Here is a 13,286-nt window from a genome sequence, read left to right on the forward strand (position 1 = left end):
TATAAATGCAAGTCTCTCTTTCGATTGTATTATAGCTTTATTCCTGACCCATGCTCCCATCCAGCAGGGTGTCTCACCAGGCGGCACTAATGACTCCCAGCAAGTTGTGGTTCAGTCTTGCGAGGAAAGATCATCGTTTGTGGCTGTGTGTGTGTGGAAATATATTTACATAAAACAAACTTCGAAGACGTCTTTCAGTAGCTGTGGGGAAGCGAGGTTCTGTAATCGAGTGATGTTAAATTTGGAGAATGAACTCACGCCCACATTCAGTCGGAATCCCTTTTCTCCACTTCCTGTAGAGCTTGTAGACCTCTTCTCTCAGTCTGCTGTGGTCTGAGCAGCGATAACGTTTGATTCCTTTTTCCCCCTCTCTCTTTCTCTCTCTCTTTTTTAGCTTCCGCAGATAAAGACTCCGTGAAGCCGGTTAGGCTGGGCAGTCTGTCAACCCCTAATGTCACGGCTAACTCGGTCCGACTGTCCTGGACAGTGGACAGGGCCTTTGACTCCTATTTAATACAGTACCGAGTCCAGGGTTCTGAGGAGACCCAGAACATCACAGTCACTGGCGGACGGCGATCGTACCTCATCGTAGGCCTCAGACCTACTACCAGATACACAGTCCATCTCTACGGGATTTACGGTGGCCTGCGGACAAAGCCCTTGACCACTGTCGTGTCCACCACAGGTACTTGGGAGCAGTCGGGTCCCTTTTAATGTGAACATGTTTCTCTCTGTCAATCTTTATTCCTGTTATTCTCAGGTATGCACCTATAACACAGCAGGGCCCCGCACCCGTGCAGCAGGTGATTACAGGAGTGGGTTGTGGAGCAAAAGCTGTGAATTAGCATAACACATGAGCACAAACCGGGCAACATTATCATAATTCATGCACTGCCTGATAGGGTGTTGGAAACAGATTCAATAGTAGCTCTCCAAATGGAATTGGAAAAATACTTGAGGGGGAAATGATTGCAGGGATATGGGGAAAGAGCAGGGGAGTGGGACTAACTGGATTGCTCTTCGGAAGAACCGGCACAGACTCGATGGGCCGAATGACCTCCTTCCGTGCTGTACTATTCTGTGATTCTGTGATTCATTCGTGCGACCTCAATCCTAGCAACAACTTGCATTTATATAGTTCCTTTCATGTAGTAAAGCCACCCAAGGCGCATCACAGCAGCGTAAATCAGACATAATTTGACACCGAGCCACTTAAGGAGATATTAGGGCAGGTGATTAACAGCTTGGTTAAAGAGGTAGATTTTAAGGAGCATCTTAAAGGAGGAGAGAGAAGTAGAAAGGCCGAGAGGTTTAGGCAGGGAATTCCAGAGCTTGGGGCCCAGGCAACAGAAGGCATGGCCACTAAATGTTGAGCGATTATAATCAGGGATGCTCAAGAGGGTAGAATTACAGGAGAGCAGATATCTCTGGGGGGATTGTGGGGCTGAAGGAGATTACAGAGATAGGGAGGGGCGAGACCATGGAGGGATTTGAAATCAAGGATGAGAATTTTGAAATCGAGGCGCTGCTTAACCGGGAGCCAATGTAGGTCAGCGAGCACAGGGGTGATGGGCGAACGGGACTTGGTGCGGGTTAGGACACGGGCAGCCGAGTTTTGGATGACCTCAAGTTTACGTAGGGTGGAATGTGGGAGGCCAGCCAGGAGTGCATTGGAATAGTCAAGTCTAGAGGTAACAAAGGCATGGATGAGGGTTTCAGCAGCAGATGAGCTGAGGTAAGGGCGGAGATGAGCGATGTTACGGAGGTGGTCTTAGTGATGGCGCGGATATGTGGTCCAAAGCTCAACTTGGGGTCAAATATGACACCAAGGTTATGAACAGTCTGGTTCAGCCTCAGACAGTTGCTAAGGAAAGGGATGGAGTCTATGGCTAGGGAATGGAGTTTGTGGCGGAGACCAAAGACAATGGGCCCGACTTTGTGGATCATGCGGGAAATTTTCGGGTTCCCCGAATGTCGGTTTCCAACCCGAAAAAAATGGATCAGCCAGCTGCACGCAATTTTCCCTCAAGTGGCCAATTAAGTTCCAGCTAATTGTCCATTTCCAGTCAGAAAGCCCGACAGTATGATGTCATCATTCATGGTGCTTTCAAGGTCCACAGCAAGCACTGCAACCTCTGAAGGCTTCCAAACGATCCATACAGGACGGCAGAGGAGCCTGCAGCAGCTGTGGCCAGTGCCAGACCCCGAGCTGCCTCCAAATTCGACGAGGCTTCACTGCAGGCATCATTGGATGGGGTTAGGGCCCACAGGGAGGTCCTCTTCCCTAGGTCAGGGAGGAAGAGGCCTCCCACTGAGACCAAGGCTGCATGGATGCAGGTGTCAGCAGATGTCAACTCACTGGGAGTCACCAGAAGAACCTTGGCATTACATCTCTAACTCCTTCCTTTACTCCCCCACAGTACCATCCAGAGCCCCCGTCCCCACTGTGGAGGAGGAAGAGGCTGTGCAGCCAGACTCCTCAGAGGAAGCTCCAACCTCCGAGGGCGCAGCGTCAGCAGAAGTAAGCGCACCCAGCACCAGCGCAGACACTCACACCTCGGGGGGACCTTCGGGACATAGAGTAGTGTTGTCACCTGGTGTTTCACCGCTCACAAGTGTGCATCAGCAGATTGTGGAGACAGGGACAGCAGTGGAGTGTCCTCGTCGGAGGGCGCAGGACCCTGCCAGCTCAGCTTAGCTGCATGTCGACCCTCTGCCTCTGGATCCATCCACAAGAGAAGAGGTGATGGATCGCCATGCACAGATGCAGGAGTCTCTGGCAGGTTTTGTCTCCAGGGTCGCTGCGAGTGTGGAGCGAATGGAGGGGTCCATAGCGAAGATGAGCAGAGCCTTTGCGTAGTCATTGGCGCATGAACGCATCACCATGGAAAGGTTGGCATCCTCCATGGAGGAGATAAGTCGTCAGGGTACGGAAAACATGGTGAGTGCTCATAATAGAATGACATCTCTTGAGGAGCAATGGGCATCTATTGAACAGAGAAACCAGACCTTCATGGAAGTCCTTCTGAGTAGGACTGCCAGTGCAGATACGGGTCCCCATGGCCCCCTGATGCGCAGCAAGGTGCTCTCAAGCCACATCCAAGCGCTGGCCCCTTCTGGCCTGTGCAGCTTCAGGTGAGTGAGCAGCAGCCTGGCGCTCCTGCTGCTGATGCTGCTGTTCCTGGTTCTGCTGCTGACGCCTCTGCTGTTGGAGATCCTCTAATGCCAGGAAGGGAAGGAACAAAAGGCCTCCCATGCTTCTGGCAGATGCCTCCGTTGAGGAGGCGCTGAGTTCGGGTGCTGAGAGGGGCTTCCCAGGAGCTCACACTGGAGAAGTGCGTGAGGCTCCAACCTTCCACAGCTGTGCCTAAGCCTTCAACAAGTTGCCCCAAGCCTTCAGCAACAAGGTCCTGCAGCCTGCAAATGCTATCTGATTAAATCTCTTCAGTCCTGATTGACCTGCAGCTGAAAGCAAGCAAGCCAACTCTGTTCACGCCAGGTTGCATCAGCGGTGTTCCCACCAGGTGTGTTTTACGTGGGGAGCGGCTGAAAATTGCAAGGGCCCTTGAAAATAGGATTAAACATGCCAATAATTGATCATTAGGCTCCCGCCAACCATTCCCGCCTGCGGCGGGCAGGACTGATTCGGGTCGTGCTGAAACACGGGGGCGAAAGTCGGGCGGGGCGGGGAATCGGGCGGGGGGGGTCGCGACCCCCTAGTTCTGCGATTTTCGGCCCCCGCCCGCCTGAAAAACCACCCGACGGCTGGCAGAAAATCGGGGCCCATTTAATGGCATCGGTCTTACCAAAGCATCTCAAGGTGCTTCACAGTTGCGTAAATCAGACATAATTGGACACGGAGCCCCAGAAGGAGATATTAGGGCAGGAGACCAAAAGCTTGATCAAAAAGGCAGGTTTTAAGGAGCAACTTAAAGGAGGAGTGAGAGAGGCGGAGGGGTTTAGGGAGGGAATTCCGCAGCTGAGGGCCGAGATAGCTGAAGGCACGACCGGATATGGTGCAGCGATGAAAATGGGGGACGCGCAAGAGGCCAGAATTGGAGGAGCGCAGAAATCTCGGAGCATATTAGTGTGATGGTCAATGATCTCATTGCTGTTTGTGGGAGCTTGCTGTGCGCCCAATGGCTGCCGTGTTCCCTATATTACAACAGCGACTACACCTCAAAAAGTACTTCATTGGCTGTAAAGCATTTTGCGATGTCCTGAGGACGTGAAAGGTGCTGTAGAAATGCAAGTTCTTTCTTTCGATTGTATTATTGCTTTATTCCTGACCCATGCTCCCATCCAGCAGGGTGTCTCACCAGGAGCCACTAATGACTCCCAGCAAGTTGTGGTTCAGTCTTGCGAGGAAAGATCACCCTTTGTGTCTGTGTGTGTGTGGAAATATATTTACATAAAACAAACTTCGAAGACATCTTTCAGTAGCTGTGGGGAAGTGAGGTTCTGTAATCGAGTAATGTTAAATTTGGAGAATGAGCTCACGCCCACATTCAGTCGGAATCCCTTTTCTACACTTCCTGTAGAGCTTGTAGACCTCTTCTCTCAGTCTGCTGTGGTCCAAGCAGCGATAACGTTTGATTCCTTTTTCCCCCCCTCTCTCTCTCTCTCTCTCTTTTAGCTTCCGCAGATAAAGACACCGTGAAGCCAGTTAGGCTGGGCAGTCTGTCAACCCCTAATGTCACGGCTAACTCGGTCCGACTGTCCTGGACAGTGGACAGGGCCTTTGACTCCTATTTAATACAGTACCGAGTCCAGGATTCTGAGGAGACCCAGAACATCACAGTCACCGGCGGACGCCGATCGTACCTCATCGTAGGCCTCAGACCCACTGCCAGATACACGGTCTATCTCTACGGGATTTACGGTGGCCTGCGGACAGAGCCCTTGACCACTGTCGTGTCCACCACAGGTACTTGGGAGCAGTCGGGTCCCTTTTAATGTGAACATGTTTCTCTCTGTCGGTCTTTATTCCTGTTATTCTCAGGTACGCATCTCTAAACACAGCAATGGCTGCTGCGTTTCCTACATTACAACAGTGACTACACATCAAAATGATTCACTGGCTGTACAACACTTTGGGACCTGATAGGGTGGTGGAAGCAGATTCAATAGTCGCCTTCTAAAGGGAATGGGATAAATACTTGAGGGAGAAATGATTGCAGGGATATGGGGAAAGAGCGGGGGAGTAGGACTAACTTGTTTGCTCTTCGAAAGAGCCGGTGCAGAGTCGATGGGCCGAATGGCCTCCTTCTGTGGTGTACTATTCTATGAATCTGTGATTCATTCGTGCAACCTCAATCCTGGCAACAACAGTTTGTATTTTTATCGCACCCTTCACATAGTAAAATGTCCCAAGGTACTTCACAACAGCGTAAATCAGACATAATTTGACACTGAGCCCCAGAAGGAGATATTAGGACAGGAGACCAAAAGCCTGATCAAAAAGGCAGGTTTTAAGGAGCAACGTAAAGGAGGAGTGAGAGAGGCGGAGGGGTTTAGGGAGGGAATTCCACAGGTTAGGGCCGAGATAGCTGAAGGCACGTTGTTATGCTCTGAGAACTCTGTCTTCTTCCAATTCTGGCCTCTTGCGCATCCCTAATTTTCATCGCTCCACCATTGGGGGGATGCGCAAGAGGCCAGAATTGGAAGAAGACAGAGTTCTCAGAACATAACAACATGATGGTCATTTATCTCATTGCTGTTTGTGGGATCTTGCTGTGCGCACAATGGCTGCCGCGTTTCCTACATTACAACAGTGACTACACTTCAAAAGTACTTCATTGGCTGTGAAGCACTTTGGGACGTGAAAGGTGCTGTAGAAATGCAATTCTTTCTTTCGATTGTGTTATAGCTTTATTCCTGACCCATGCTCCCATCAAGCAAGATTTCTCACCAGGGAGCACTAATGACTCCCAACAAGTTGTGGTTCAGTCTTGCGAGGAAAGATCACCGTTTGTGTCTGTGTGTGTGTGTAAATATATTTACATAAAACAAACGTCAAAGACATCTTTCAGTAGCTGTAGGGAAGCGAGGTTCTGCAATTGAGTGATGTTAAATTTGGAGAATGAGCTCACGCCCACATTCAGTCGGAATCCCTTTTCTCCAGTTCCTGTAGAGCTTGTAGACATCTTCTCTCAGTCTGCTGTGGTCCGAGCAGCGATAACGTTTGATTCCTTTCCTTCCCTCTCTCTCTCTCTCTATCTCTTTTAGCTTCCGCAGATAAAGACTCTGTGAAACTGGTTAGGCTGGGCAGTCTGTCAACCCCTAATGTCACGGCTAACTCGGTCCGACTGTCCTGGACAGTGGACAGGGCCTTTGACTCCTATTTAATACAGTACCGAGTCCAGGATTCTGAGGAGACCCAGAACATCACAGTCACCGGCGGACGGCAATCGTACCTCATCGTAGGCCTCAGACCTACTACCAGATACACGGTCCATCTCTACGGGATTTACGGTGGCCTGCGGACAGAGCCCTTGACCACTGTCGTGTCCACCACAGGTACTTGGAAGCAGTCGGATCCCTTTTAATGTGAACATGTTTCTCTCTGTCAATCTTTATTCCTGTTATTCTCAGGTACGCACCTCTAACACAGCAGGGCCCCGCACCTGTGCATCAGGCGATTACAGGAGTGGGTTGTGGAGAAGAAGCTGTAAATTAGCATAAGACATGTGCACAAACTGGGCAACATTATCAAAATTCATTCGTGCGACCTCTGTCTTAGCAACTTGCATTTAAAAACCGCCTTTCGCGTAGCAAATCGTCCCAAGGATCATCACATCAGTGTAAATCAGACATAATTTGACACCAAGCCACTTAAGGAGATATTAGGGCAGGTGACCAAATTGGTCAAAGAGGAAGGTTTTAAGGAGTGTCTTAAAGGAGGAGTGAGCATAAGAAATAGGAGTAGGCCCCAATTCAATAAGATCATGGCTGATCTCAGACCACAACTCCACTATCCCACCCATTTTCCATATCCCTTTAATCCCCTCGAGTCCAAAAATCTATCGATCCCAGCCTTGACTGTACTCAACGATTCAGCATCCACAGCCCTCTGGGGTAAAGAATTCCAAAGATTCACAAACCTCTGAGTGAAGAAATTTCTCCTCATCTCAGTCCTGAATGTCCGACTCCTTATCCTGAGACTATGCCCCCTAGTTCTAGACTCTCCAGCCAGGAGGAGAGAGGTACAGAGGTGGGGAGGTTTAGGGAGTGAATTCCAGGGCTTGGGGCCCAGGCAGCTGAAGGCACGGCCGCCAATGGCGGAGCGATGGAAATGGGAGATGTGCAAGAGGCCAGAATTGGAGGAAGACAGAGTTTTCGGAGCATAACAATATGACGGTCATTTATCTCATTGCTGTTTGTGGGAGCTTGCTATGCACAAATTGTCCGCTGCGTTTCCTACATCACAACAGTGACTTCATTTCAAATGTTCATCATGGGCTGTAAAGCTCTTTGGAACGTCCTGAGGCTGTGAAAGGCCCTGCCCTAACCCTAAACTCACATCTTTCTCCAGTTTCTCTCCAATCTCCCCACATGACCTCTCCGCGCTCATCTTGTCCATGAGACCCACCTCCTGCTCCCTCGACCCTATTCCCACCTAACTGCTGACCACCCAACTTCCTTTTCTGGCTCCCATGTTAGCTAACATTGTTCATGGATCTCTCTCCTCTGGTACTGTCCTGTCACTGTCCCTCAAATCTACCGTCATCACCCCTCTCCTCAAAAAACCAACCCTTGACCCCTCCGTCCTTGCAAACTACCGCCCCATCTCCAAGCTCCCTTTCCTCTCCAAAGTCCTTGAATGTGGAATGTGTTGTCACCTCCCAAATCCGTGTCCATCTTTCCAGCAACTCTATGTTTGAATCCCTCCAATCAGGATTCCGCCCCGCCACAGTACCAAAATGGCTCCTATCGAAGTCACCAGTGACATGCTTTGTAACTGTGATAATGATAAACCATCTCTCCTCGTCCTTCTTGACTTGTCTGCAGCCTTTGACATGGTTGACCACTCCATCCTTCTCCAACGCCTCTCCACCGTCATCCAGCTGGGTGGGACTGCACTCGCATGGTTCCATTCTTATCTATCTAATCGTAGCCAGAGAATCACCTACAACGCCTTCTCTTCCCGCTCCCACATCGTTACCTCTGGTGTCCCCCAAGGATCTATCACTGGCCCCCTCCTATTTCTCATCAACATGTTGCCCCTTGGTGACATCATCCGAAAACACAGCATCAGTTTCCACATGTATGGTGATGACTCCCAGCTCTACCTCACTACCTCTTCTCTCGACCCCTCCACGGTGTCTATATTTTCAGACTGCTTGTCCGACATACAGTTCTGGATGAGCAGAAATTTTCTCCAATTAAATATTGGGAAGACCGAAGCCATTGTTTTCGGTCCCCACAACAAACTCCGTTCCCCCGTCACTGACTCCATCTCTCTCCCTAACATCTGTCTGAGGCTGAACCACACTGTTCGCAACCTTGGTGTCATATTTGACCCTGAAATGAGCTTCCGACCACATATCCGCGCCATAACAAAGACCACCTACTTCCACCTCCGTAACATCGTCCGTCTCCACCCTTGCCTCAGCTCATCCGCTGCTGAAACCCTCATCCATGCCTTTGTTACCTCTAGACTTGACGATTCCAATGCACTCCTGGCTGGCCTCCCACATTCTACCCTATGTAAACTTGAGGTCATCCAAAACTCAGCTGCCCGTGTCCTAACTCGCACCAAGTCCCGTTCACCCATCACCCGTGTACTCGCTGACCTACATTGTCTCCCGGTTAAGCAACGCCTTGATTTTAAGACTCTCATCCTTGTTTTCAAATCCCTCCATGGACTCGCCCCTCCCTATCTCTGTAACCTCCTTCAGCCCCGCAAACCCCCGACATATTAGCGCTCCTCTAATTCTGCCCTCTTGAGCATCCCTGATTATAATCGCTCAACCATTGGTGGCCGTGCCTTCTGTTGCCAAGGTCCAAAGCTCTAGAATGCCCTGCCTAAACCTTTGCGCCTTGCTACGTCTCTTTCCTCATTTAAGACACTCCTTAAAACCTACCTCTTTGACTAAACTTTTGGTCACCTGCCCTAATTTCTCCTTATGTGGCATGTTGTCAAATTTTTTTGTCATATAATACTCCTGTGAAGCCCCTTGGGACGTTTTACTACTTTAAAGGCGCTATATAAATACAAGTTGTTGTTGTTGCATAAATGCAAGTCTTTCTTTCGATTGTGTTATAGCTTTATTCCTGACCCATACTCCCATCCAGCAGGGTGTCTCACCAGGAAGCACTAATGACTGCCATCAAGTTGTGGTTCAGTCTTGCGAGGAAAGATCACCCTTTGTTTGTGTCTGTGTGTGTGGAAATATATTTACAGAAAACAAACTTCGAAGACGTCTTTCAGTAGCTGTGGGGAAGCGAGGTTCTGTAATCGAGTGACGTTAAATTTGGAGAATGAGCTCACGCCCACATTCAGTCGGAATCCCTTTTCTCCAGTTTCTGTAGAGCTTGTAGACCTCTTCTCTCAGTCTGCTGTGGTCCGAGCAGCGATAACATTTGATTCCTTTTTCCCCCTCTCTCTTTCTCTCTCTCTCTTTTAGCTTCCGCAGATAAAGACACCGTAACGCCGGTTAGGCTGGGCGGTCTGTCAACCCCTAATGTCACGGCTAACTCGGTCCGACTGTCCTGGACAGTGGACAGGGCCTTTGACTCCTATTTAATACAGTACCGAGTCCAGGGTTCTGAGGAGACCCAGAACATCACAGTCACTGGCGGACGGCGATCGTACCTCATCGTAGGCCTCAGACCTACTACCAGATACACGGTCTATCTCTACGGGATTTACGGTGGCCTGCAGACAGAGCCCTTGACCACTGCCGTGTCCACCACAGGTACTTGGAAGCAGTCGAGTCCCGTTTAATGTGAACCTGTTTCTCTCTGTCAATCTTTATTCCTGTTATTCTCAAGTACGCACCTATAACACAGCACGGCCCCGCACCTGTGCAGCAGGTGATTACAGGAGTGGATTGTGGAGCAAAAGCTGTGAATTAGCATAACGCATGAGCACAAACCGGGCAACATTATCATAATTCATGCACTGCCTGATAGGGTGTTGGAAGCAGATTCAATAGTAGTTCTCCAAATGGAATTAGAAAAATACTTGAGGGGGAAATGATTGCAGGGATTTGGGGAAAGAGCGGGGGAGTGGAACTAACTGCATTGCTCTTCGGAAGAACTGGCACAGACTCGATGGGCTGAATGGCCTCCTTCTGTGCTGTACTATTCTAAGATTCTGTGATTCATTCGTGCGACCTCAATCCTAGCAACAATGATTTGTATTTTTATAGCACCCTATACAGAGTCAAATGTCCCAAGGTCCTTCACAGAAGCGTAATAAAACAAAATTTGACATCGAGTCACTTAAGGTGACCAAAAGCTTGGTCAAAGCCGTAGATTTTAAGGAGCAAACCAAAGGAGGAGTGAGAGAGTGGAATAAACGGGTCTTTTTCCGAGTGGCAGGCAGTGACTAGTGGGGTACGGCAGGGATCGGTGCTAGGACCCCAGTTATTCACAATATATATAAACGATCTAGACAAGGGAATTAGATGTAATATCTCCAAGTTTGCAGATGACACAAAGCTGAATGGGCGTGTGTGCTGTGAGGAGGATGCAGAGAAACTCAAGTATGATTTGGACAGGTTGGGTGATTGGGCAGATGCATGGCAGATGCAGTATAATTTGGATAAATGCGGGGTTATCCACTTTGGTGGCAAAAACTGGAAGGCAGATTATTACCTGAATGGCAATAGATTGGGAAAAGGGGAAGTGCAACGAGACCTGGGTGTCCTTGTGCACCAGTCGCTGAAGGTAAGCATGCAGGTGCAGTAGGCAGTTAAGAAGGCAAATGGTATGTTGGCCTTCATAGCGAGAGGATTCAAGTACAGGAGCAAGGATGTCTTGCTGCAGTTGTACAGGGCCTTGGTGAGACCACACCTTGAGTATTGTGTGCAGTTTTGGTCGCCTTATCTGGGGAAGAATGTTCTTGCCATGGAGGGAGTGCAGCGAAGATTCACCAGACTGATACTTGGGATGGCAGGAATGACGTATGAAGAGAGATTGGGTCGATTGGGCTTGTACTCGCTGGAGTTTAGAAGAATGAGAGGGGATCTCATTGAAACTTATAAAATTCTACCAGGACTAGACAAACTAGATGCAGGAAGGATGTTCCCGATGGCGGGGGAGCCCAGAACCAGGGGTCACAGTCCAAGGATAAGGGGTAAGCCATTTAAGACTGAGATGAGGAGGAATTTCTTCACCCGGAGAGTGGTGAACCTGTGGAATTCTCTACCACAGAAGGCAGTTGAGGCCAATTCATTAAATATATTCAAGAAGGAGTTAGATATATTTCTTAAGGCTAAAGGGATCAAGGGATATGGGGAGAAGGCAGGGACAGGGTACTGAATTTGGATGATCAGCCATGATCGCATTGAATGGCGGAGCAGGCTCGAGGGGCCGAATGGCCTACTCCTGCTCCTATCTTCTACGTTTCTATGAGAGGTAGAGAGATGGAGAGGTTTAGGGAGGGAATTCCAGAGCTTAGGGCCCAGCCAGCTGAAGGCACGACCGCCAATGGGGGAGCGATGAAAATGGGGGAAGAGCAAGAGGCCAGAATTGGAGGAACAGAGAGATCTCGGCGCATAACAATATGATGGTCAATTATCTCATTGCTGTTTGTGGGAGCTTGCTGTGCGCACAATGGCTGCCACGTTTCCTACATTACAACAGTGACTACACTTCAAAAAGTACTTCATTGGCTGTAAAGCACTTTGGGACGTCCTGAGTCTGTGAAAGGGGCTGTAGAAATGCAAGTTCTTTCCTTCTGTGGTATTATTGCTTTATTCCCATGCTCCTTTCCAGCAGGGTGTCTCACCAGGAGGCACTAATGACTCCCACCAAGTTGTGGTTTAGTCTTGCGAGGAAAGATCACCGTTTGTGTCTGTGTGTGTGTGGAAATATATTTACAGAAAACAAACTTCGAAGACGTCTTTCAGTAGCTGTAGGGAAGCGAGGTTCTGTAATCGAGTGATGTTAAATTTGGAGAATGAGCTCACGCCCACATTCAGTCGGAATCCCTTTTCTCCAGTTCCTGTAGAGCTTGTAGACCTCTTCTCTCAGTCTGCTGTGGTCCGAGCAGCGATAACGTTTGATTGCTTTTCCCCCCCCACCTCCCTCTCTCTTTTAGCTTCCGCAGTTAAAGACACCGTAACGCCGGTTAGGCTGGGCAGTCTGTCAACCCCTAAGGTCACGGCTAACTCGGTCCGACTGTCCTGGACAGTGGACAGGGCCTTTGACTCATATTTAATACAGTACCGAGTCCAAGGTTCTGTGGAGACCCAGAACATCACAGTCACTGGCGGACGGCGATCGTACCTCATCGTAGGCCTCAGACCTACTACCAGATACACGATCTATCTCTACGGAATCTTCAGTGGCAAACGTACCAAGCCCTTGACCACGGTTGTGTCCACCACAGGTACTTCTCTCTCTCTCTCTCTCTTTCTCTGTCTCTCTCCCTCTCTCTCTCTCACATGGATTGACCTCTGCTTCATGATAGTGGTTTCCAACTCTGCTTGGACATATTCCAGGAGGTTTTATCACCTGACCCCCACGTCTCCTGCCATTGGTCGCCCGACACGTCCATACTCGCAGCGCCCCACCTTCCCATGGCCAATCAGAAAGCCAACAGACTCTTCCTTATCTGATTGGGTGATTCATGACCGTCCATCAAGCAGCTCTATTATTCCCATTTCCAATATTTTTTTTGGATATAACAAATAAATGAAGAAAATGAAAAAAGAACACACTTTTAGTTTAATGCCCCCCTCCCCCACCACCCCTTCCCCCCCCCCCCCCACCCCCAATGATTTTTGTCCCTGGGTGTTGCTCTCAACAGTGTCCTGGAGTTTAAACTTTAATTCCTGGGGGCTCCCGGCCAATCCTGGAGGGTTGTTAGCCCTGCTTCAGAATCCTGTCTTCTCCCATTGTTGAAAGGGTGGGGGGAGGGGTGTTGGGGGGCAAAAAGGCCACGTTACTATGGAAACCCTGGCCAGTTTACGTAGCACAGCAGAGTAAAGACCAAGAGGTTGAGTTTTAGAGGTTGGGCTGTGAGCAGCTCTGGGCACCACACCTTAGGAAGGATATATTGGCCTTGGAGGGAGAGCAGCGTGGGTTTACCAGAATGATACCCGGACTGCAAG

At 49.5% G+C, this 13,286-nt stretch overlaps 1 protein-coding gene across 1 annotated transcript in view; it reads left to right on the forward strand.

The window, feature by feature from the left end:
• The window catches only part of LOC147096268 (tenascin-X-like), a 442,953-nt gene that overhangs the window by 332,660 nt on the left and 97,007 nt on the right, over window positions 1-13,286 (forward strand). Inside the window, 5 exon segments of the mRNA XM_085975125.1 lie at window positions 395-685; window positions 4,637-4,927; window positions 6,229-6,519; window positions 9,630-9,920; window positions 12,272-12,562. Of these exon segments, the coding sequence (XP_085831251.1) occupies window positions 395-685; window positions 4,637-4,927; window positions 6,229-6,519; window positions 9,630-9,920; window positions 12,272-12,562 (1,455 nt within the window).

The sequence above is a fragment of the Somniosus microcephalus genome, unplaced genomic scaffold (genome assembly GCF_052327205.1).
Source record: "Somniosus microcephalus isolate GS21.2 unplaced genomic scaffold, FLI_Smic_1.0 unresolved_chr1, whole genome shotgun sequence".
Classification (NCBI taxonomy): Eukaryota; Metazoa; Chordata; class Chondrichthyes; order Squaliformes; family Somniosidae; genus Somniosus; species Somniosus microcephalus.